The sequence below is a fragment of the Hemiscyllium ocellatum genome, chromosome 40 (genome assembly GCF_020745735.1).
Source record: "Hemiscyllium ocellatum isolate sHemOce1 chromosome 40, sHemOce1.pat.X.cur, whole genome shotgun sequence".
Classification (NCBI taxonomy): Eukaryota; Metazoa; Chordata; class Chondrichthyes; order Orectolobiformes; family Hemiscylliidae; genus Hemiscyllium; species Hemiscyllium ocellatum.
This window is the reverse complement of record NC_083440.1, coordinates 2,665,999-2,690,444: the sequence shown is the minus strand read 5'-3', so window position 1 is coordinate 2,690,444 and position 24,446 is coordinate 2,665,999. Positions and strand designations below refer to the sequence as shown.

At 51.2% G+C, this 24,446-nt stretch overlaps 1 protein-coding gene across 3 annotated transcripts in view; it reads right to left on the bottom strand.

Annotated features, from left to right (window-relative positions):
* The window catches only part of LOC132834529 (scavenger receptor cysteine-rich type 1 protein M130-like), a 68,395-nt gene extending 48,797 nt beyond the window's left edge, over nt 1–19,598 (bottom strand). For all 3 annotated transcript variants that reach the window (XM_060853447.1, XM_060853448.1, XM_060853449.1), the window contains exons 1-2: nt 19,310–19,598; nt 42–65 (exon numbers count right to left, since the gene is read on the bottom strand). In XM_060853447.1, coding sequence (XP_060709430.1) covers nt 42–65; nt 19,310–19,391 — 106 coding nt within the window. In that variant the 5' untranslated portion in view covers nt 19,392–19,598. The remainder of the gene's footprint in view (nt 1–41; nt 66–19,309) is intronic.
* Nucleotides 19,599–24,446: the final 4,848 nt, after the last annotated feature.

Genomic DNA, 24,446 nt, shown 5'->3' with positions numbered 1-24,446 from the left:
GAATAATTTCTAAGGAATGCTATGTGAAAGGGGTTACGAACCTGCGAGTCCGGAGGCCGGAGTACCTGGAAATCAAAATTAAACAGGAATGAGAACGTGACTCAAGGGAACGCGAGATCTGAACGTTGAGAATTTTATCAACAACTTAGAGGGATCTGTGGCACAGAAAGGACACTTCCGTCCATCGCCTCCGTGCTGGCCCTCTGACTGTACGTTGTGTCACAGCAGTGAGCTAAAGGTTACAACAGAAGATTGTAGGTAAGTATCTCACTCGAGAAATTCAAGTCTGGCGAAATACCAAGGAGTAAAACTATCAAAGGGAGGGCACTGTCGGAGGGTCAGTGCTGAGGGAGTGCTGCACTGTCGGAGGGTCAGTGCTGAGGGAGCGGGCACTGTCGGAGGGTCAGTGCTGAGGGAGTGGGCACTGTTGGAGGGTCACTGCTGAGGGAGCGGGCACTGTCGGAGGGTCAGTGCTGAGGGAGCGGGCACTGTCGGAGGGTCAGTGCTGAGGGAGTGCTGCACTGTCGGAGGGTCAGTGCTGAGGGAGCGGGCACTGTCGGAGGGTCAGTGCTGAGGGAGTGGGCACTGTTGGAGGGTCACTGCTGAGGGAGCGGGCACTGTCGGAGGGTCAGTGCTGAGGGAGCGGGCACTGTCGGAGGGTCAGTGCTGAGGGAGTGGGCACTGTCGGAGAGTCAGTGCTGAGGGAGTGCTGCACTGTTGGAGGGTCAGTGCTGAGGGAGTGGACACTGTCGGAGAGTCAGTGCTGAGGGAGTGGGCACTGTCAGAGGGTCAGTACTGAGGGAGTAGGCACTGTCGGAGGGTCAGTGCTGAGGGAGTGGGCACTGTCGGAGGGTCAGTGCTGAGGGAGTGGGCACTGTCGGAGGGTCAGTGTTGAGGGAGTGGGCACTGTTGGAGGATCAGTGCTGAGGGAGTGCGCACTGTCGGAGGGTCAGTGCTGAGGGAGTGGGCCCTGATTTTTTTTCACACTGCTCGTGACTGCATTTGCAGGTAAATTGATAATCAATTGGTAACAAAGGCAAGAACGTGAAAAAAAACATTCAGTTGTTCATAAAAGCATGTCCAAAAATTAAATATAACAAGAAAAGATAACCTCTCTGTTTAAGTGGATCAGTTGAGAGTTAACCCCTAGATCAGAGTTATTCACGTACAGAAATTCATGTCACTTTACAAACATTGCCCAGTACAGTCCTGTGTCCGTACGTAATCTTCGGAACTGCAGCCAAATTCTAATTTTTATTCATTCTTCCTTATTGACCTGCTTTGGTAACCGGGTATGTTGATGAAGACTTCTTTATGAGTCAGGTAATTAAAGTTCACTGCGCGTTAATAGGCTGCAGCTTTTCCTGTTAGATTAGATTCCCGACAGTCTCTTTGGACCTTCAGCTCAACCAGTCCACACTGACCCTCCGAAGAGTAACCTATCCAGACCCATTTCCGCTCTAACTAATGCAGCTAACACTACGGGCAATTTCCCGTGGCCAATCCCACCTTAACCTGCACATCCCTGGGCACTATGGGACAATTTCCCATGGTCAATCCACCCTAACCTGCACATCCCTGGGCACTGTGGGACAATTTCCCATGGCCAATCCACTCTAACCAGCACATCCCTGGACACTATGGGACAATTTCCCACGGCCAATCCCACCCTAACCTGCACATCCCTGGGCACTATGGGACAATTTCCCATGGTCAATCCACCCTAACCTGCACATCCCTGGGCACTGTGGGACAATTTTCCATGGCCAATCCACCCTAACCTGCACATCCCTGGACACTATGGGACAATTTCCCGTGGCCAATCCCACCCTAACCTGCACATCCCTGGACACTATGGGACAATTTCCCATGGCCAATCCACCCTAACCTGCACATCCCTGGACACTATGGGACAATTTCCCATGGCCAATCCACTCTAACCAGCACATCCCTGGACACTATGGGACAATTTCCCATGGCCAATCCACTCTAACCAGCACATCCCTGGACACTATGGGACAATTTCCCATGGCCAATCCACCCTAACCTGCACATCCCTGGGCACTATGGGACAATTTCCCATGGCCAATCCCACCCTAACCTGCACATCCCTGGGACACTATGGGACAATTTCCCATGGCCAATCCCACCCTAACCTGTACATCCCTGGGCACTATGGGACAATTTCCCATGGCCAATCCACCCTAACCTGCACATCCCTGGGCACTATGGGACAATTTCCCGTGGCCAATCCCACCCTAACCTGCACATCCCTGGACACTATGGGACAATTTCCCATGGCCAATCCCACCCTAACCTGCACATCCCTGGGACACTATGGGACAATTTCCCATGGCCAATCCCACCCTAACCTGTACATCCCTGGGCACTATGGGACAATTTCCCATGGCCAATCCACCCTAACCTGCACATCCCTGGACACTATGGGACAATTTCCCATGGCCAATCCCACCCTAACCTGTACATCCCTGGGCACTATGGGACAATTTCCCATGGCCAATCTACTCTGACCCGCACATCTTTGGACTGTGGGAGGAAACCGGAGCACCCGGAGGAAACCCACGCAGACACGGGGAGAACGTGCAAACTCCACACAGACAGTCACCTGAGGCGGGAATTGAACCCGGGTCCCTGGCGCTGTGAGGCAGCAGTGCTAACCACTGTGCCACCGTGCCACCCACCATCTTCCGACTAGGCCTGCTGCTCTCAACACCGAATACAACAACTCCGGATGATTATCCCATCTCGACCCCCCCCCCCCCCGCTTTCATTCTGCTCCGTAATTTTATTTCAGTTATATTTTTGAAAAATATTTTTTTCACTGTACCTCTTATCTCTTTCTCTCGCCCCCCCCACTCTCTCATCACCTTTTTCCTCCCCTTCTTCCCTGTTTTCCATTTTGCCTCGGCTTCACCCATCCCTCCCATTCCCCCACCCCCCCCCCATATTTTGTCACATAGCACTGGCTTCAGCCTTAGTCATTCACAGCTCCTAATCTCCCTATAATCTCTCGATGCACTCTCATTATCACCTCTATTGCTATATTTACTTTAGATTTAGATTAGATTAGACTTACAGTGTGGAAACAGGCCCTTCGGCCCAACAAGTCCACACCGACCCGCCGAAGCGCAACCCACCCCTACATTTACCCCTTCACCTAACACTACGGGTAATTTAGCATGGCCAATTCACCTGACCCGCACATCTTTGGACTGTGGGAGGAAACCGGAGCACCCGGAGGAAACCCACGCAGACACGGGGAGAACGTGCAAACTCCACACAGTCAGTCGCCTGAGTCGGGAATTGAACCCGGGTCCCTGGCGCTGTGAGGCAGCAGTGCTAACCACTGTGACACCGTGCCGCCCACTTCTGGAGCCATAACTCACCTTCTCGCAGCCAAGTATAATTACCTCCCTATTTCTCCCCATTTTTTAGCTTTGATAAAGGGTCAGTCAGACTCAAAACGTCAGCTCTTTTCTCTCCTCACGGATGCTGCCGGACCTGCCGAGCTTTTCCAGCATTTTTCTCATTTGGTCCCTGCTTTCCACAGCCAGTCAACAACAACAACCCTTTTTCATTTGCCCAGCGCCTCAGGCGCAGCCAACGGAAAGTCCCAAAGCTCGGTCACGCAAACGCGGCGACGCACACACACAACCAACAGCTAAAAGCCTGATCAGGAACAGAGGGTTTTGGGAATGGCTTTAATGAGGGAGGGGAGAGGGGACGGAGAAAGAGAGAGAGAGAGAGAGAGAGACCAGAGGGAAGAGAATAGAGAGGAGGGTGAGAGACACAGAGGGGGTGGAAGAGGGACAGAGAGAGAGAGAAGTGGAGAGAGAAAGAGAGAGAGGGAGAAATAGAGGGAGAGACAGAGAGGGAGAGAGTGAGACAGAGAGGGAGAGAGACAGAGGGGAAGCTAGAAAAACAGAGAGGGAGCTAGAGAGATGTGGGGGAAAGAGAGAGACAGGGAGAGAGAGGGAAACAGAGACAGGGAGAGACAGAGAGCGAGAGAGACAGACAGACAGAGAGAAAGGGGCAGAGCGAGAAAGAGAAAGACAGAGAGGGAGAGATAAGGAGAGAGACAGAAAGCGATGGAGAAAGAGAGAGACAGAGAGGGAGAGAGAGAGAGAAAAGTAGAGACAGAGAGAGGGAAACAGAGACAGAGAGTGAGAGATGGAAAGGAAGAGACAGTGAAAGAGAGGGAGAGAGAGAGAGACAAAAGGAGAGAGACAGAGAGAAAGGGGGAGAGAGAGAAAGAGAAAGACAGAGAGAGAGAGATAAGGAGCGAGACAGAAAGCGATGGAGAAAGAGAGACAGAGAGGGGGAGAGAGAGAGAGAGAGAGAAAGAAAGGGAGAGACAGAAGGAGAGAGACAGAGAGAGAGAAACAGAGAGGGAGAGAGAGAGAGACAGAGGGAGACAGAGAGGGAGAGGTGAAAATGTTTGAGGGGGTACTTTCAGAAGTTAGCATCCAGGCAGGTGTGTCACTGCTGTCAGTGACAGAGAAATTATACCGGGGTGGGTTTGTGTGTCTATTACTGTCAGAAAACGATAACCCTCCCCACGGGAACACAGCGACAGCAAGGGGCTGTTACAAGCCTCAAGCCTACTCTACTATTCAATGCTACCAGGTCAGTTTGCTCACAATACGATGTACAGTCACTGCTCACAGACAGCAATATTGCTGGGGTAGACATCCGGTGTCTGCGGCTAATATTCTGGGTTCAAATCCCATCAAGGGCAAACTCTGAGGTCTTCTTTCTGACTGGTTGAATGTAGGAAGAACGTTCCCCTGATCACTAGGAACACAACGGCAGGATCTCAAACACATCCAAAGCTATGGGATGGGAATAAGGAACAAAGTTGGATGCTTGACTCTGAGCGTGCTGAAGGGGGCAGGGCTGAATGGCCAACTGAGTCATAGACTCATCGAGATGTACAGCACGGAAGCAGACCCTTCGGCCCAACCCATCCATACTGTCCCAGATATCCTAACCTAATCTAGTCCCTTTTAGAGATGTACAGCACGGAAGCAGACCCTTCGGCCCAACCCGTCCATACTGTCCCAGATATCCTAACCTAATCTAGTCCCATGTGCCAGCACTTGGCCCATCTCCCTCTAAACCCTTCCTATTCATGTCCCCATCCACCTTTTAAATGCTGTCATTGTACCAGCCCCCACCACCTCCTCTGGCAGCTCATTCCATACACGTACCACCCTCTGGGGGAAAAAGTTACCCCTTAGGTCCCTTTCCCCTCTCACCCTCAACCTATGCCCCTCTAGTTCTGGACTCCCCCACCCCAGGGGGAAAAGACCTTGTCTATTTACCCTATCCATGTCCCTCATGGTTTTATAAACCTCTATAAGGTCACCCCTCAGCCTCCGAGGCTCCAGGGAAAACAGCCCCAGCCTGTTCAGCCTCTCCCTGTAGCTCAGACCCTCCAACCCTGGCAACATCCTTGTAAATCTTTTCTGAACCCTTTCAAGTTTCACAACATCTTTCCGATAGGAAGGAGACCAGAATTGCACGCGATCTTCCAACAGTCTACACGTAACTCCATACCCAGCAGGCTGACTGCTTCCCTCCCCCACCCCCGCCCCAGGGAATAAATACTGACTTCGCCCATGTCTCCCAGTGAACGAACTCTCATTAAAGAGAAACTCCCTCAGACACTTTCAGTGAAATGATACTGATCAATCTGGGAGTTAAAACCGATCGAGAGATCGATTAACCTGTCGGCGGTGGAGCAGCTGTCGTTTTGATTTTGATTTCACTCCTGAAAGTGCTGACACCAAATTTTCAACTCTTTCCACTCTACCGCCCACTCCCCTCCCCCAGCTTCCCAAAACCCAGCGGAAACTGTTTGTCCCGATATACATTCAGCATCTCAAAGGACTTAACCAAACCTGCAGCCGAAAATCCCGACAGTGCGGAAACAGGCCCTTCGGCCCAACGAGTCCACACCGACCCTCTGAAGAGTAACCCACCCAGACCCATTCCCTGACCCCATTACATGACATTACCCACTGACCGAACCTGCACATCCCTGGGCACTATGGGACACTTCCCCATGGCCAATCCCACCCTAACCTGCACATCCCTGGGCACTATGGGACACTTCCCCACGGCCAATCCACCCGAACCTGCACATCCCTGGGCACTATGGGACACTTCCCCACGGCCAATCCACCCGAACCTGCACATCCCTGGGCACTATGGGACACTTCCCCATGGCCAATCCCACCCAAACCTGCACATCCCTGGGCACTATGGGACAATTTCCCTTGGCCAATCCACCCTAACCTGCACATCCCTGGGCACTATGGGACACTTCCCCACGGCCAATCCACCCGAACCTGCACATCCCTGGGCACTATGGGACAATTTCCCTTGGCCAATCCACCCTAACCTGCACATCCCTGGGCACTATGGGACACTTCCCCACGGCCAATCCCACCCTAACCTGCACATCCCTGGGCACTATGGGACAATTTCCCATGGCCAATCCACCCTAACCTGCACATCCCTGGGCACTATGGGACAATTTCCCATGGCCAATCCCACCCTAACCTGCACATCCCTGGACACTATGGGACAATTTCCCCATGGCCAATCCCACCCTAACCTGCACATCCCTGGGCACTATGGGACAGTTTCCCATGGCCAATCCACCCTAACCTGCACATCCCTGGGTACCATGGGACAATTACCCATTGTCCTATCCCCCCGACCCGCACATCTTTGGATTGTGGGAGGAAACTGGAGCACCCAGAGGAAACCCACGCAGACACTGGGGGAGAACGTGCAAACTCCACACAGACCGTCCCCCGAGGTGGGTATCAAACCGGGGTCCCTGGCGCTGGGAGGCAGCAGAGCTAACCACTGAGACACCGTGCTAACACCCTTCATCACTGGAATCCCTACAATTCTTAGTTTCGAATCCCGTGCAAATCCTTCGGTGATTCATGCCCCATTCCCGGTCCGAACATAGAAAGTTAAAACTTAGTTGGGGGGAGGGGGAATGCGGATGAGAGGGAGAATATAAAATCTGGGACTCAAACGTAATTTTAAGCATGAGGGGTGTGCGGACCGGGCTCGGAACAATTGCCCCGTTAAGTCCAGGGCCGTGTGGGCCAGGAGGGGTAACTGTGGGGTGACAGGGATAGGGGAGGGTGGGATGTTCTTCGAAGGGTGGGGTGGAGACGTGACGGGGCTTGAGTGGCCAGTTGTGGAATAAATCCAACCGTAACTTCACATCTGTGCGATAAACTACCAGAATTCCGAACTGTCGGACAGAACTCTCCCATAACAGATGGAGGTCTCTCCTCCCCTCTGGGTGTTGGGAGCGGGAGGGCATAAATATTCCTCAGAGTATTCTCCCGCTCGCTATCTGATCCTTCCATAGAAAGAGAAAACAAGATTATCCGATCTTTATCACTTGGCCCGGGTTGGGACCTTGCTGTACACAGAGTTAATTGTCACTGTTTCTATGTTACAAAGGTGTCTTCAACTTCCAACACACTTCATTGACTACAATGAGGCAGCTGTGCTCAAGAGAAAAACACACACAATATTACCGCAGCCCTGCTACTGTCTTTTTGGCCCCCAAAGCGTCGGCCTGTCACAGGTGTAAGGAGCCAAAGGGGCTCCTCCGTTGCTGAGTGCGTCCGTGTCGCTCTGATAAGCCCCGGGCGTCTCCCTGATTACAGCTCATTGGCTGGCTGTCGACTAGGCCGAGATTGGAGCCTGGGCCTTTACGATCAGGGTGTGCCTTTCTCGGCTGGGCAGTCTGGGTGGCCACAGAGATGTCCGAACACTAGGCCGGGATTGGAGCCTGGGGCTTGTCAAGCTGTGTGTGTGTGTGTGTGTGTGTGTATTTGGGGCTCAGTAGACCGAGTGAGTTTGCGGCCTGTGAACACTCGTCCGAAAATGGAGCCTGGTTCTTTCTGATCAGGGTGTGTCTTTTTTCGGCTTGGTAGACTGGGTGTGACAGAGGTGTTCGAAAACTAGACCAGGATTGGAGCTTGGGGCTTGCCGAGGTGTGTGTGTGTGTGTGTGTGTGTGTGTGCGCGCGTCGGGGCTCAGTAGATTGAGTGAGTTGAGGGTGTTTGAACAGTAGGCCGAGATCGAAGCCTGGGCCTTCCCATCAGGGTGTACATTTGGGTATCAGTAGACCGGGTGAGATTGATTTGTTTGAACACTAGGCCAAGACTGAGGGGCCTGAGCATTCCTAATCAGAGTGTGTGTTTGACGCTCAGTAGGCTAAAACTGATCAGGCTAAAGCTAGGCCAGGATTGGAGCCTGGGTCAAGCTGCTTGTCTATTGGGGGTTCAGTAGACTGGGTGAGTTTGGGGTGTTTGAACAGTAGGCCGAGATTAGAGCCTGGGTCTTTCCAATCAGAGTGTATGTTTGGGGCTCAGTAGACTGGATGAGTTTGGGGTGTTTGAACAGTAGGCCGAGATTAGAGCCTGGGCCTTTCCAATCAGGGTGTATGTATGGGGCTCTGTAGACCGGATGAGTTTGGGGTGTTTGAACAGTAGGCCGAGATTGGAGCCTGGGCCTTTCCAAACAGGGTGTGCTTTTGGAGGTGGAAGGCTGGGAGCAATTGGGCTGGCTGAAGACCAGGCCGAGATTGGAGCCTGGCCCTTCCCGAGCTGAGGGGCTCAGTGCCAAGTTGCGCACGGTCAGGCTAAGTTGACAGAGGCCTACGCCTTTCAGAAGTGTTTGTCTCAAGCAACCCCGCACCACGCTAAACCAAAGCTTCTCTGAACGAGGAACTGTCTACTGTTTTTTGCTCTCGTCTCTGCCCCTCTCTGCCCCCATGCTACACGTGAACAATAACTGGCATCCGTTGGTTTCACTGTTCACGGGAGGATCAAACACAACACCTGTTGTGTGGTTCAGCACCGAGCCATAAGCTGCACAAACAATCCTCGACAGCTACTGCACGAGACAATTTAACAGCATAAGGTAGGGGAGCAGAATTAGGCCATTCTGTCCATCTAGCCTGCTCGGCGATCGATCATGGCGGATATGTTTCTTAATCCGAGCTCTCCCGGCCTAAATCTTTTGACCCACGATAGAGCCGTCGTACCCGGTCTTGGGGAGAGGGATGCTCTCATAACCAGTTCGTCTCTTTTTCACCAATCGAGGACGAGAGGGCATCGGTTTAAGGTGAGAAGGGAGGGGGTACCTGTTTTTTGTTTCCCCCAGAGGGTGGTGCGTGTGTGGAATGAGCTGCCAGAGGAAGTGGTGGAGGCTGATACAATGACAGCACTTAAAAGGCATTCGGATGAATACATGGAGAGGAAAAAGGTTTAGAAGGATAAGGGCCAAGTGCAGGGAAAATGGGGTGAGAGTGGGCGGACATTTTGGTCGGCACGGACTAGTGTGGGCCGAAAGGCCTGATTCGAAACTGCAGGCCTCTGTGACTCTCCATCAGGGGATTTTGTTTTATTGAAGGTGAACAAGTTCCTGTCGAATGTCACTCATAGAGTCAGAGAGATGTACAGCACGGAAACAGGCCCTTCGGCCCAACCCGTCCATGCTGTCCCAGATATCCTAACCTAATCTAGTCCCATTTCGAGTCAGAGAGATGTATAGCACGGAAACAGGCCCTTCGGCCCAACTCGTCCATGCTGATCCAGATATCCTAACCTAATCTAGTCCCATTTAGAGATGTACAGCACAGAAACAGGCCCTTCGGCCCAACCTGTCCATGCTGTCCCAGATATCCTAACCTAATCTAGTCCCATGAGCCAGCACTTGGCCCATCTCCCTCTAAACCCTTCCTATTCATGTCCCCATCCACCTTTTAAATGCTGTCATTGTACCAGCCCCCACCACTTCCTCTGGCAGCTCATTCCATACACGTACCCCCCTCTGGGGGAAAAAGTTACCCCTTAGGTCTCTTTCCCCTCTCACCCTAAACCTATGCCCCACTAGTTCTGGACTCCCCCACACCAGGGGGAAAAGACTTTGCCTATTTACCCTATCCATGCCCCTCATGGTTTTATAAACCTCTATAAGGTCCCCCCTCAGCCTCCGACACTCCAGGGAAAACAGCCCCAGCCTGTTCAGCCTCTCCCTGTAGCTCAGACCCTCCGACCCTGGCAACATCCTTGTAAATCTTTTCTGAACCCTTTCAAGTTTCACAGCATCTGGACGCCTGAAATCCGTGAGAATGAGGGTCTCCAAGGTTCCAGGGACAGACGCATGGCAATATTGCCAGAAACTCGGTTAACATTATGGGGACCCTGGGTTCAAATCCCACCACGGCATAACCCAATGTTCAAGTAAAAACCTGGAATTAAGGCACTGCCAATGGCGAGTGCCAATTAGAATTAGAATCCCTACAGTGTGGAACCAGGCCCAACACGCCCACACTGAAACTACGAAGAGTTACCCACCCAGACCCATTCCCCCTATACTATTACCTATATTAATCGCAGAATAAATGCCCCTAACCTGTACATCCCTGGGCACTATGGGACAATTTCCCCATGGCCAATCCACCCTAACCTGCACATCCCTGGGCTCTATGGGACAATTTCCCATGGCCAATCCACCCTAACCTGCACATCCCTGGGCACTATGGGACAATTTCCCATGGTCAATCCACCCTAACCTGCACATCCCTGGGCTCTATGGGACAATTTCCCATGGCCAATCCACCCTAACCTGCACATCCCTGGACACTATGGGACAATTTCCCATGGCCAATCCACCCTAACCTGTACATCCCTGGACACTATGGGACAATTCCCCATGGCCAATCCACCCTAACCTGCACATCCCTGGGCACTATGGGACAATTTCCCATGGCCAATCCACCCTAACCTGCACATCCCTGGGCACTATGGGACAATTTCCCATGGCCAATCCACCCTAACCTGCACATCCCTGGGCTCTATGGGACAATTTCCCATGGCCAATCCACCCTAACCTGCACATCCCTGGGCTCTATGGGACAATTTCCCATGGCCAATCCACCCTAACCTGCACATCCCTGGACACTATGGGACAATTTCCCATGGCCAATCCACCCTAACCTGCACATCCCTGGGCACTATGGGACAATCTCCCATGGCCACTGAGACACCGTGCTGCCCTGGGGAGTGGGCAAAAGAACCCATCTGGTTCACTAATGTCCTTCCGGGAATGAGTCTGCCATCCTCACCCAGTCTGGCTCACAGCTAATGGCGTCGACTCTGAAATGGCAGAGCAAGATTAGCCATTGTATCGATCGCTACAAAGTGTTACCAGGTCTGATAGCCACAGAACTTGCCGAGTCCTCTGGGAATCGTGATTTCCCTCCCTTAGGTGCCCATGGACGGAAGGCACTTTCAGGACGGCACTTTCTCAAGGGCCAAGTGGGGACCGTCAGAAAAGAAACGCCACCCCACCCAATGTTGGCCATGTCCCCTGCATGCGTAGAGCCACACAGCACGGAAACAGAGCCTTCGGCCTAACCACTCCATGACGACTGCCATCCCAAACGACCTACCCAGCTGCCCTCTGCCCGCCTCCAAACCTTTCCTATCCCTGTACCTCTCTGAATGTCTTCGAAACCTTGCGAGTGGGCCCAGACCCACCCAGGAAGCTCATTCCGCACCCGAACCACCGTCTGCGCCCAACGAAAGGTTCCTCCTCTTCACTTTCCTTCTTTCACCTTCAAAACATGCTCCCCACCCCGGTCTTGAAATCCCCCCACCCGAGGGAAAAGACATCTGTCTTTCACCTTATCCACGCCCCTCATGACTTTATACACCACTATAAGGTCATCTCTCAATCGCCAGTGAAAAAAGTCCCAGCCTATTTTTCTAACTCCGACCCTCCATCCCCAGCAGCATCCCGGTAAATCTCTTCAGAACCCTCTCCAGTTGAATAATATCCTTCCCATAATGGGGTGACCAGAACTGGACATAGTGCTCTAGGCCTCACCAACGTCCTGTACAACCTCAACATAAGCTCCCAATAGTCAACAGTCTCAGTAATAATTAAGAACAGGTTTCCAGGATGGGGCCCAGTATCCGTGCGGAATCATCACCACATTCCAGGAACACTTTCACCACCTCTTCACCTGACCGCATCAACACCTCCCTCTCTGCTTTCTCTCTTGTGTGCTCATCCACTGCCCCTCGAACACATCGACACCACTCCCTTCCATCGTTTCCCATCAGAGCGAGTCCTGCACTCATTGCTTCATGGGTAACAGACCTTCTCCTGAAGACCCTGTGCTGTTCGCTGGATCCCTGGCGCTGATTACCATCTCCGCATACCTCGACACGGTTCTGTCCCCTTTAGTCCAAGAACTCCCCACCTACGTTCGGGACACCACCCACGCCCTCCACCTCCTCCATGATTTTCACTTCCCCGGTCCCCAACGCCTTATCTTCACGATGGACATCCAGTCCCTGTACACCTCCATCCCCCATCACGAATGACTCAAAGCCCTCCGCTTCTTCCTTTCCCGCCGCACCAACCAGTACCCTTCCACTGACACCCTCCTTCGACTGACTGAACTGGTCCTCACCCTGAACAATTTCTCTTTCCAATCCTCCCACTTCCTCCAAACTAAAGGAGTTGCCATGGGCACCCGCATGGGCCCCAGCTATGCCTGCCTCTTCGTAGGATATGTGGAACAGTCCATCTTCCGCAACTACACTGGCACCACCCCCCACCTTTTCCTCCGCTACATCGATGACTGTATCGGCGCTGCCTCGTGCTCCCACGAGGAGGTTGAACAGTTCATCCACTTTACCAACACCTTCCATCCCAGCCTCAAATTCACCTGGACTGTCTCAGACACCTCCCTTCCCTTGCGGAACGCTTCAGGGAACACCTCTGGGACGCCCGGACCAACCAACCCAACCACCCCGTGGCTCAACACTTCAACTCCCCCCTCCCACTCCACCGAGGACATGCAGGTCCTTGGACTCCTCCATCACCAGAACATAGCAACACGGCGGCTGGAGGAGGAGCGCCTCATCTTCCGCCTGGGAACCCTCCAAACACAAGGGATGAACTCGGATTTCTCCAGTTTCCTCATTTCCCCTCCCCCCACCTTGTCTCAGTCGATTCCCTCGAACTCAGCACTGCCCTCCTAACCTGCAATCTTCTTCCTGACCTCTCCGCCCCCACCCCACTCCGGCCTATCACCCTCACCTTGACCTCCTTCCACCTATCCCACCTCCATCGCCCCTCCCCCAAGTCCCTCCTCCCTACCTTTTATCTTAGCCTGCTGGACACACTTTCCCCATTCCTGAAGAAGGGCTCATGCCCGAAACGTCGATTCTCCTGCTCCTTGGATGCTGCCTGACCTGCTGCGCTTTTCCAGCAACACATTTTCAGCTCATTATTGAATCATTTTCTCTACACATCCCCTCGAAAACCCCTTTCGCCACTTTAAACATGCTCAGATTTCCCGATTCAACGGAGAGAAAAAAAAAACCCCAAATCATTTGATCATTTACTGCGGTAGAACATAAAAAAGTACAGCACGGAGCTGGCCCTTCAGCCCACGATGGTGTGCCAAGGATTGCCCCTAATCTAAAATAAAACAACCGAACCGCCGCACCCCCTCAGCTCACTGCTATCCCTGTACATGTCCATCAGTCACTTAAATGTTCCCAATGACTCTGCTTCCAACACCACCGCTGGGAACACATTCCATACATTCACAACTCCCTGCGTAAAGAACCATAATTAAAATAAATTTGTTTTCACTGATCTCGAGTTTCTAAGATACCGAAACTGTACACAGTGACTCCCAGTGTGATACAGAGACCGGAACTGTACACAGTGACTCCCAGTGTGATACAGAGACCGGAACTGTACACAGTGTCTCCCAGTGTGATACAGAGACAGGAACTGTACACAGTGACTCCCAGTGTGATACAGAGACCGGAACTGTACACAGTGACTCCCAGTGTGATACAGAGACAGGAACTGTACACAGTGACTCCCAGTGTGATACAGAGACCGGAACTGTACACAGTGACTCCCAGTGTGATACAGAGACAGGAACTGTACACAGTGACTCCCAGTGTGATACAGAGACCGGAACTGTACACAGTGTCTCCCAGTGTGATACAGAGACAGGAACTGTACACAGTGTCTCCCAGTGTGATACAGAGACAGGAACTGTACACAGTGACTCCCAGTGTGATACAGAGACCGGAACTGTACACAGTGACTCCCAGTGTGATACAGAGACCGGAACTGTACACAGTGACTCCCAGTGTGATACAGAGACAGGAACTGTACACGGTGTCTCCCAGTGTGATACAGAGACAGGAACTGTACACAGTGACTCCCAGTGTGATACAGAGACCGGAACTGTACACAGTGACTCCCAGTGTGATACAGAGACAGGAACTGTACACAGTGTCTCCCAGTGTGATACAGAGACAGGAACTGTACTCAGTGACTCCCAGTGTGATACAGAGACTTGGACAGTAACGTTAGACCGTGCAGTTATGTTACAAAGCATTGATTAGACCTTATCTGGAGAATCTCATTCATTCTCAATCTCATTATCTGGAGAATCTCACATCTTGCCTTGGGAGTACAAAATGTCATCAAACGTGTAGTGGGTTAAACAATAAGCGCAGGTCACTCAATCTAGGCTCATAGTTCTTTGAATAATGATAATGTACGGGCAATCGAATGAAAGTTGTGAAGAATTGAATGCAGTTGTGGTGGTTTGGAAAGGTTCCTGTCTCCAAAGTGTGATAAAGTCAGCATAATTTTAAACTGTGAGTTCATCACTTCAGGACTGATCGCAGGGAGTAGTTTCACACAGAACGGGGAGCGCTAACATGATAGGTCAGTCCCCAAAAACCCTGCAGATAAGCGGGTGCAGCTGGGCACTTCGAAAAGGGGGTAGTAGTGTTGGTGCCTCATTCATTAGGCATGGAGGGGAATGGACCGAATGTGGGTCAATGGTACTGAGGGGTTGGTTGGCCTGGATTTACCCAGAATGGCCTCCTCCTGTGGCAGGCTGGGGAAGGGCTGAATGGCCTGTGCTGCTGCCCTGTGTGACAGGCTGGGGGAGGGGCTGAATGGCCAGTGCTGCTGCCCTGTGTAACAGGCTGGGGGAGGGGCCGAATGGCCTGTGCTGCGGCCCTGTGTAACAGGCTGGGGAAGGGGCTGAATGGCCTGTGCTGCGGCCCTGTGTAACAGGCTGGGGGAGGGGCTGAATGGCCTGTGCTGCGGCCCTGTGTAACAGGCTGGGGAAGGGGCTGAATGGCCTGTGCTGCGGCCCTGTGTAACAGGCTGGGGGAGGGGCTGAATGGCCTGTGCTGCGGCCCTGTGTGACAGGCTGGGGGAGGGGCTGAATGGCCAGTGCTGCTGCCCTGTGTGACAGGCTGGGGGAGGGGCTGAATGGCCTCCTGCTGTTCCTGCGTAATGGGATGAGGGGCTGAATGGCCTCTTCTGTGTCTGATTCCCTTCCTAGCCCAGTTTAGACTGTCACTGGAGAGTCAGGGGATCTGGAGGAGTGTTACTCAGGGGAAGGGAACCTCGCTGCCTTTGAAGCACTTTCCCTATCTCCTGGTAAACGTTGTCCTGGTGATCCAGTCAATCCCAAAAACCCTGGACTAATGATCCAGAGATTTCGAGGTGAAGCACATTCGGAGAAATAGGAGCCTTTGTAAACGCCGGTGAAATGATCAGATTGTGGGGGAGTTTTTAGAATGATTATTAAGGGAGAGAAATTTGCTGAGATTAACCTGATGGACTGACAGATATGTTAGCCTATATACGAACAATGTCTCAGTGGTTAGCACCGTTGCCTCCCGGCGCCAGGGATCTGGGTATGATCCCACCCTCGGGGGGGCGACTGTCTGTGTGGAGTTTGCACATTCTCCCTGTGTCTGCCTGGGTTTCCTCCGGGTGCTCCGGTTTCCTCCCACAGTCCAAAGATGTTCAGGTTAGGGTGGGTTGGCCATGGAGAGTTGTCCCATAGTGCCCAGGGATGTGCAGGTTAGGGTGGATTGGCCATGGGAAATTGTCCCATAGTGTCCCAAGGATGTGCAGGTTAGGGTTGATTGGCCATGGGAAATTGTCCCACAGTGCCCAGGGATGTGCAGGTTAGGGTGGATTGGCCATGGGAAATTGTCCCATAGTGTCCCAAGGATGTGCAGGTTAGGGTTGATTGGCCATGGGGAATTGTCCCACAGTGCCCAGGGATGTGTAGGTTAGGGTGGATTAGTCAGGGTAAATGTAGAGTAATAGGGTTGGGGAATGGGTCTGGGTGGGCTACTCTTCGGAGGGTCAGTGTGGACTTGTTGGGCCGAAGGGCCTGTTTCCACACTGTCGGGATTCTAGTAACGATATAAATACAATGCCAAGAGTGTCAAAGTGATTCATAGATTCCAAGGATGAGGGACTTCAGTTCTGAGGATATGGGTAGACGGATGAATCCCAGAGAGGGGACGGATGTTGTCCAAGTGCAGGTCAATGGGATTTGTGTGGTTTTATGGTCAGCATGGACGTGATGGGCCAAAGGGCCTGTCCCAATGAGTCAACGTTGGAGTCTGTTCTCCTTCAGAGCGGGAATTCTGAGTGAAGTTTTCCAAAATCCGGAGAGCGGGAGCTGGACAGAGTGGATTGGGAGGAGTTCGGAATAGGACCAAGGGCAAAGATTCAATCCAACGATGGAGGACAGGTGACGTGAGGAACGAAATCTTTCTCATCCAGCGAGTGGTTAGGGATTGGAACGCACCGATTGGGAAACGTGGATCAATTGAGACCTTTGAGAGGGACATTGGACGGTCATTTGGATGGAAGTGGCGCGCAGGATTGAGGATAGCACCTGCACAGGGAAGGCCGAATGGCCTAATTCTGCACGACGACAGTTCGACAGCCTTGTGATAATGGATAACTCAAGAAAGGCAGGGTTACAGGGACACAGTTGGGGGGAGCGGGGGAGCAAGAGGGTCCGGGTGAGATGCTCTTTGGAGAGTCACCCTGGACTGGTTGGGTGAGAGACGTTTCCCCGAGGTAGAAATGGCTGTCACAAGGCATCCTGAGTTTAAGGTGACCAGAGGAAGGGAGGGGGGAGATGTCTGAGGTCGGTTCGGTAGGCAGAGAGTGGTGGGTGTGTGGGATGCACTGCTAGTGGTTGTCGTAGAGACAGGAAAATTAGGAACATTTAAGAGACACTTGGACAAGCGCATGAACGCAGTAAACTGAGGAGCGTGTAGGTTAAAGCAATCTTAGATTAAGACATAGAGGTGTTTCAATTATCCAAACAAGATGGCCGGGGAGTTTTTTTTTCGGATAATTGAATGTTCGGATAATCAAATGTTTGGATAATTGAATGCGGGATAACACAGTTTAGCCAAACATCGGGACTTTGCGATCTGGTTCGGACAATCCAAAACTCGGATGATCGATGTTCAGATAATCGAGATACCTCTGTAAATGCTCAGCACAACATCTGGGGCTCAAGGGTCGGTCCTGAGGCTGTACGGGCCGTTGTGAAACTTGAAAGGGTTCAGAAAAGATTTACAAGGATGTTGCCAGGGTTGGAGGGTCTGAGCTACAGGGAGAGGCTGAACAGGCTGGGGCTGTTTTCCCTGGAGCGTCGGAGGCTGAGGGGTGACCTTATAGAGGTTTATAAAACCATGAGGGGCATGGAGAGGGTAAATAGACAAAGTCTTTATCCCTGGGGTGGGGGAGTCCAGAACTAGAGGGTCATAGGTTTAGGGTGAGAGGGGAAAGGGACCTAAGGGGCAACTTTTTCCCCCAGAGGGTGGTACGTGTCTGGAATGAGCTGCCAGAGGAAGTGGTGGAGGCTGGTACAATGACAGCATTTAAAAGGTGGATGGGGACATGAATAGGAAGGGTTTAGAGGGAGATGGGCCAAGTGCTGGCACATGGGGCTAGATTAGGTTAGGATATCTGGGTCAGCATGGACGGGTTGGGCCGAAGGGTCTGTTTCCGTGCTGTACATCTCTAAATGGGACTAGATTAGGTTAGGATATCTGGGTCAGCATGGACGGGTTGGGCCGAAGGGTCTGTTTCCATGCTGTACATCTCTAAATGGGACTAGATTTAGTTAGGATATCCGGGACAGCATGGACGGGTTGGGCCGAAGGGTCTGTTTTCATGTGATACATCTCTATGACTCGATGACATGAGCAGGCAGGGAGCAGAGGGATAGAGGCCACGTACAGGCGGACGATATTAGCTTAAAATGGCAACAGGCATGATGGGCCGAAGGGTCTGTTTCTGTGGCTGTGCAGTTCGACGTTAGAGCACATGGCGGGCACTCTGAGTGGTACTGGGCACCACATGGTCACCACATCACTCACTAACGCAACTCCAAAAGGCTGGCAGAGGATGCGAACCTCTCCTTTCTCTTCTCTCCCCCAGGGTCCCCTCATGATGCCAAGGGATTGATTGACGAGGGAAAATCCAGGGTCCCGTCTGGGGCACGATCGGGAATATCGGCAGCGATCTCCCTCCCTAAACCCGGATTCCGAAGCGTTGGCTTAAACGTTAGAGCCAGGCCGTGGATTTGGGGGGGAAATCTCACACCGGGGGTGTTGGCTGCTGGCTAACCTGACCGATGCCCGCTCGGCTGTTTTGAGATGGGGTCGGGTCTCCATGTGGGTTCGGGGATGGAGGGCAGGAGGTTTCGGAGGGTCATGGTGCAGTTCCTGTCTGCCTCTGTGGGTCTCCAGGTTAAACCGTCCCCCTCAAATACCCCTCAAATACCCCTCTGAAGCGATCTCCCAACCCTCTGCATCAACGCAGAGCAGGTCAGGGTCATTAAACAATACTCGGAATATTACTCGGAATATCAGAGGGCCGCTCACCCCATCGAGTCTATCCCAGGAACACGCGCACACCCTAGCATTTCCCACACCGTGAGAGAGGGAGGGAGAGAGGGGGGGATTGAGAGAGGGAGAGAAAGTGAGTGAAAGAGCGAGAAAGTGAGTGAGAGAGGGAGAGAAAGTGAGTGAGAGAGGGAGAGAGAGGGAGTGAGAGAGAGAGAGAGAAGAGAAGGAATTGAGAGAAGGAGAGCAGGGGAGTGAGAAAGAGAGGAAGGGGAGTGATAGAGGGAGAGAAAGGATTGAGAGAGAGAGAGAGAGACAAGGAAATGAGAGAAGGAATATGTGCGAGTGAGAGAGTAACCGGGGAGCAGAGAGAGGAGTGCGGGATGAGGGCGTTGGGGGGGGGGGTGGGGGGAGTGAAGGACGGGTGGAGTGGTCATCACAGGAAAGGAGGCAAGGTTGGCAGATTGAGGGGTGTGGGGAAGAAAGGATGACCCTCTTACCTGTAAGGATGTAGACAGAAAGCAGGAGGCAGATGACAATGGCCATCCTCTGTCGCACTGACAGGCAGCTTGGTGTCTGCATTGATAGCGGTGTTAGGACGAGACGGTGGGCCGGGGGACTGTCAGGGTCAGCTCCCAGTGCCCGGCCCGGGCTTTAGACTGTGCACTGATCACAGGAACGGCGCTGGGATGCTGACCATGTCCACAGTGCCCTCACTCTTTCCCTCACTCTCTCACTCTCGTTTTTTTTCTCTCTTTCTGTCTCCTATTCTCTCTCTCTCTCTCTCTCTCTCTCTCCCTCCCCCTCAATGAGCTGTTTCCTCTGTGGTTCACTTACACAATAACCTGACGCAACCAATTCAAATCTCTCGCCTCAAATTGCTAACTTTCAAAACCAGCCCCCGCCTCCCTCAATCTCCTCACTTCACACCATGAGTGCGTGTGTGTGTGCATGTGTGTGTGAGCGTGTGTGTGAGTGCGTGTGTGTGAGCGCGTGTGTGTGTGTGTGCATGTGTGTGTGAGCATGTGTGTGTGTGTGTGAGTGTGTGTGTGAGTGTGTGTGAGCTGGTGTGTGTGTGTGTGAGAGTGTTGTGTGTGAGTGTGTGTGTATATGAGTGTGAGTGTGTGTGTGTGAGTGAGTGTGTGTGTGAGTGTGTGTGTGAGTTTGTGTGTGAGTTTGTGTGTGTGTGAGTGTGAGAGTGTGTGTGTGAGCTTGTGTGTGTGTGAGTGAGTGTGTAAATGTGTGTGTGTGTGCATGAGTGAGTGTGTGTGAGTGAGGGTATATGTGAGTGAGTGTGTGAGTGTGTATGTGTGAGTGCGTGAGTGAGGGTGTGTGAGTGAGTGTGTGCACGCGCATGTGAGCGAATGTGTGTGTGAGTGAATGTGTGTGTGAGTGTATGATTGTGAGTGTGTGAGTGTAAGTATATGTGTGCGGCCATGAGTGTATGTGTGTGTGTCTGTGTGTATATGCATGTGAGTGTGTGTGTGATCGTAAGTGTGTGTGAGTGTGTGTATGTGTGTGGAAGTGTGTTTGTGTGTGTGTGAGACTGTCTGTGTGTGAGTGTGTGTGTGTGTGAGAGAGAGAGAATCTGTGTGTGTGTAAGAATGACAGTGTGTGAGAGAGAGTATGTGAGACAGCATGTGTGTGTGAGTGTATGTGCATGTGAGTGTGCGTGTTTGTGTGTGTGTGTGTGTATATGAGTGAGTGAGTGTTATGTGTGAGTGTTAGTGTCTGAGTGTGTGTGAATGTGTGTTCGTGAGATTGAGTGTGTGAGCGTGTACGAGTGTGTGTTAGTAATTGTGAGTGAGTGTGTGCTTGTGTGTGTACATGTCTGTGTGAGTGTGTGTCTGTGTGTGGGTGTGAGAATGTGTGAGAGTATGAGTGCGTGAGTGTGGGTGTGTGCATGTGAGGATAATTGTGTGAGAGCATGAGTGTGTTGTGAGTGTGTGAGTGTGTGTGTATGTGAGTGAGTTTGTGTGTGAGTGAGTGTATGAATGAGTTAGTGTCTGTGTGTTAGTGTCTGAGTGCGTGTGAGAGTGTCTGTTTGTGAGATTGAGTGTGTGTGTGAGTGTGGGTTAGTAATTGTGTGAGAGTGCGAGTGTGAGTAAGTGTGTGCTTGTGTGTGTACGTGTCTGTGTGAGTGTGTGGGTGTGGGTGTGAGAATGTGTTTGTGAGAGTATTAGTGTGTGCGTGTGGGTGTGTGCATGTGAGGGTAATGTTTGAGAGCGTGAGTGTGAGTGAGTTATTTGTGAAAGTGTGTGTGTGAGTGAGTGTGTGTGAATGTGTGTGAAAGTGTGTGAGTGAGCATATGTATGTGAGTGTGTGAGTGTGTATGTGTGAGTGTATGTGTGAGTGTGTGTGAGTGTGTCTGTGTGTGATTGTGTGTGTGTATGCATATGTGAGTGTGTGTGAGTCTGTCTGTGTGTGTGTATGCGTGTGTGTGATTGTGAGTATGTGTGAGTTATTTGTGAAAGTGTGTGAGTGAGTAAATTAGTGTGTGCGTGTTAGTTTGTGAGAATGTGTGTGAGTGTGTGTTAGTGTGTGTGTGAGTGAGCATATGTATGTGAGTGTGTGTGTGCATGAGTGAGTGCGTGTGAGTAAGTGGAAATGAGTGTGTGTGTGAGTTTGTGTGTGTGAGTGTATGTGAGTGTGTATGTGTGAGTTTGTGTGCGTGAGTATTTGTGAGTGAGTATATGTGTGAGTGTGTGAGTGAGTAAGTGTGTGTGCATGTGCATGTATGTGAGTGAGGGTGCATGATTGAGTGTGTCCACACGCATGTGAGCAAGTGAGTGTGTGTGTGATTATGGGTGTGTGTGTGTCTGAGTGTGTGTGAGACTGTCTGCGTGTAAGTGTGTGTGATAGAGAGAGTGTGTGTGTGTAAGAGTGAGAGTGTGTGAGAGAGAGCATGTGAGACAGTGTGTGTGTGAGAGAGAGAGTGTGTGTGTGTGTGAGTATATGTGCGTGTGAGTGTGTGTGTATATGTGTGTGGGTATGAGTGTGTGTATGTGAGTGAATGAGTTTGTGTGTGTGAGTGTATGAGTGAGTTAGTGTCTGTGTGAATGTTAGTGTCTGAGTGTGTGTGTGTGTTTGTGAGATTGAGTGTGTGAGTATGTATGAGTGTATGTTAGTAATTGTGTGAGAGCGTGTGTGTGAGCGATTGTGAGTGTGTGTGATTGAGTGTGTGAGTGAGTGAGTACATGAATGAGCAAATTAGTGTCTGTGTTAGTTTGTGAGAGTGTGTGTGAGTGTGTGTGTGAGTGTGTATGTCAGTGTGTGTGAATGTATGTGAGTGAGCATATGGGTGTGTGAGTGTATGTGTGTCAGTGAGTGTGCATGAGTGAGTATGTGTGAGTAAGTGGAAGTGAGTGTGTATGTGTGAGTGAGTGAGTGTGCGTATGAGTGTGTGTGTATGTGTGTATGTGCATATGTGTGTGAGCATGTGTGTGAGTGAGTGTATGTGAGTATTTGTGAGTGAGTATATGAGTGTGAGTGAGTGAGTAAGTGTGTGTGTGTGCATGTGTGAGTGAGGGTGCATGTGCGCATGTGAGCGAGTGTGTGAATGTGTGTGTGAGTATGTGTGCATGAGTGAGTGTGTGAGCAAGTGCGTGTGAGTGTGTGTATGTGAGAGTATGTGTGAGTGAGTATATCTGTGCGCATGTATGTGTGAGTGAGTGTTTGGGTGCGTGAGTGTGTGTGTGAGTGTGTATGTGTGTGTGTGATTGTGAGTGAGTGCTTGCGTGTGTGAGTGTGTGTGTGAATGGGATGTGTGTGAGTGTGAGTGAGTGTGTGTTTGAGTGTGTGTGTGAGTGAGAGTGTGTGAGTGCATGTAGTGAATGTGTGAGTATATGTGTGTGAGTGAGTGTGCGTGTGTATTTGTGTGTGCATGAGTGAGTGTGTGCATGAGTGAGTGTGTGAGTAAATGGAAGTGAGTGTGTGTGTGTGTGTCTGAGTGTATGTGAGTGAGTGTATGTGAGTGTGTATGTGTGAGTTTGTGTGTGTGAATGAGAATGAGTGTGTATGTGTGAGTATTTGTGAGTGAGTATATGTGTGAGTGAGCAAGTGTGTGTGCATGTGCATGTGTGTGAGTGAGGGTGCGGAGTGAGTGTGCGTACGAATGTGAGCATGTGTGTGAATGTGAGTGTGTGCATGAGTATGTGTAATAGAGTGTGTGTGTGTGTGTGTGTGTGTGTGAATGTATATGTGAGTGTGTGTGTGAGTGTGTGTAAGAGTGTGTCTGTATGTATGTGTCTGTGTGTGTGTGATCGTGAGTGTGTGTGTGTGTATGTGTGGTGTGTGAGTGTGTGTGTGTCTGTCTGTGTGTGTGAGTGTGTCTGTGTGTGAGAGAGTGCGTGTGTGAGTGTGTGTGTGAGAGAGAGAGAGTCTGTGTGTGTGTAAGAGTGAGAGTGTGTGAGAGAGAGCATGTGAGACAGTGTGTGTGTGAAAGCGTGTGTGAGTATATGTGCGTGAGTGTGTGTGTAATTGTATGTGTGTGAGTGTGTGTGAGTGTATGAGTGAGTTAGTGTCTGTGTGAATGTTAGTGTCTGAGTGTGTGTGTGTGTTTTTGTGAGATTGAGTGTGTGAGTGTGTATGAGTGTGTGTTAGTAATTGTGTGAGAGTGTGAGTGAGTGTGTGCTTGTGTGTGCATGTCTGTGTGGGTGTGAGAATGTGTTTGTGAGAGTATGTGTGTGAGTGTGGATGTGTGCATGTGAGGGTAATTGTGTGAGAGCGTGAGTGTGAGTGAGTGATTGTGAGTGTGTGTGAAAGTGTTTGAGTGAGTGTGTGTGAGTGAGTGAGTACATGAATGAGCAAATTAGTGTGTGTGTTAGTTTGTGAGTGTGTGTGTGAGTGAATGTTATTGTGTGTGAATGTATGTGAGTGAGCATATGTGTGTGTGAGAGTGTGTTAGTGCCAGTGAGTGTGCATGGGTGAGTATGTGTAAGTAAGTGGAAGTGAGTGTGTTTGTGTGAGTGAGTGAGTGTGCATGCGAGTGTGTGTGTATGTGTGTATGTGCATGAATGTGTGGGGATGTGTGTGAGTGAGTGTATGTGAGTGTTCATGTGTGAGTTTATGTGTGTGAGTGAGTGTATGTGAGTGTGCATGTGTGAGTTTATGTGTGTGAGTGAGTGTATGTGAGTGTGCATGTGTGAGTTTATGTGTGTGAGTGTGAGTGTGTGAGTATTTGTGAGTGAGTATATGAGTGAGTGAGTGAGTGAGTGTGTGTGCGTGTGCATGTGTGTGAGTGAGGGTGCGAGTGTGTGAATGTGTGTGTGAGTACGTGTGCATGAGTGAGTATGTGTGAGCGAGTGCATATGTGTGAGTGTATGTGTGTGAGTATATCTGTGCGTGTGTATGTATGAGTGAGTGTATGTGCATGCGTGAGTGTGTGTGAGTGTGTATGTGTGTGTGTGTGTGAGTGTGAGTGAGTTTTTGCGTGTGTGAGTGTGTGTGAGTGAATGCATGTGTGTGCTAGTGTGAGTGAGTGTGTGTTTGAGTGTGTGTGAGTGAGAGTGTGTGAGTGCATGTGAGTGAATGTGTGAGTATGTGTGTGTGAGTGAGTGTGTGTGTATTAGTGTGTGTGTGTGAGTGTGTTTGTGTGCATGTGCATGAGTGTGTGTGTGCATGAGTGTGTGTGTGAGA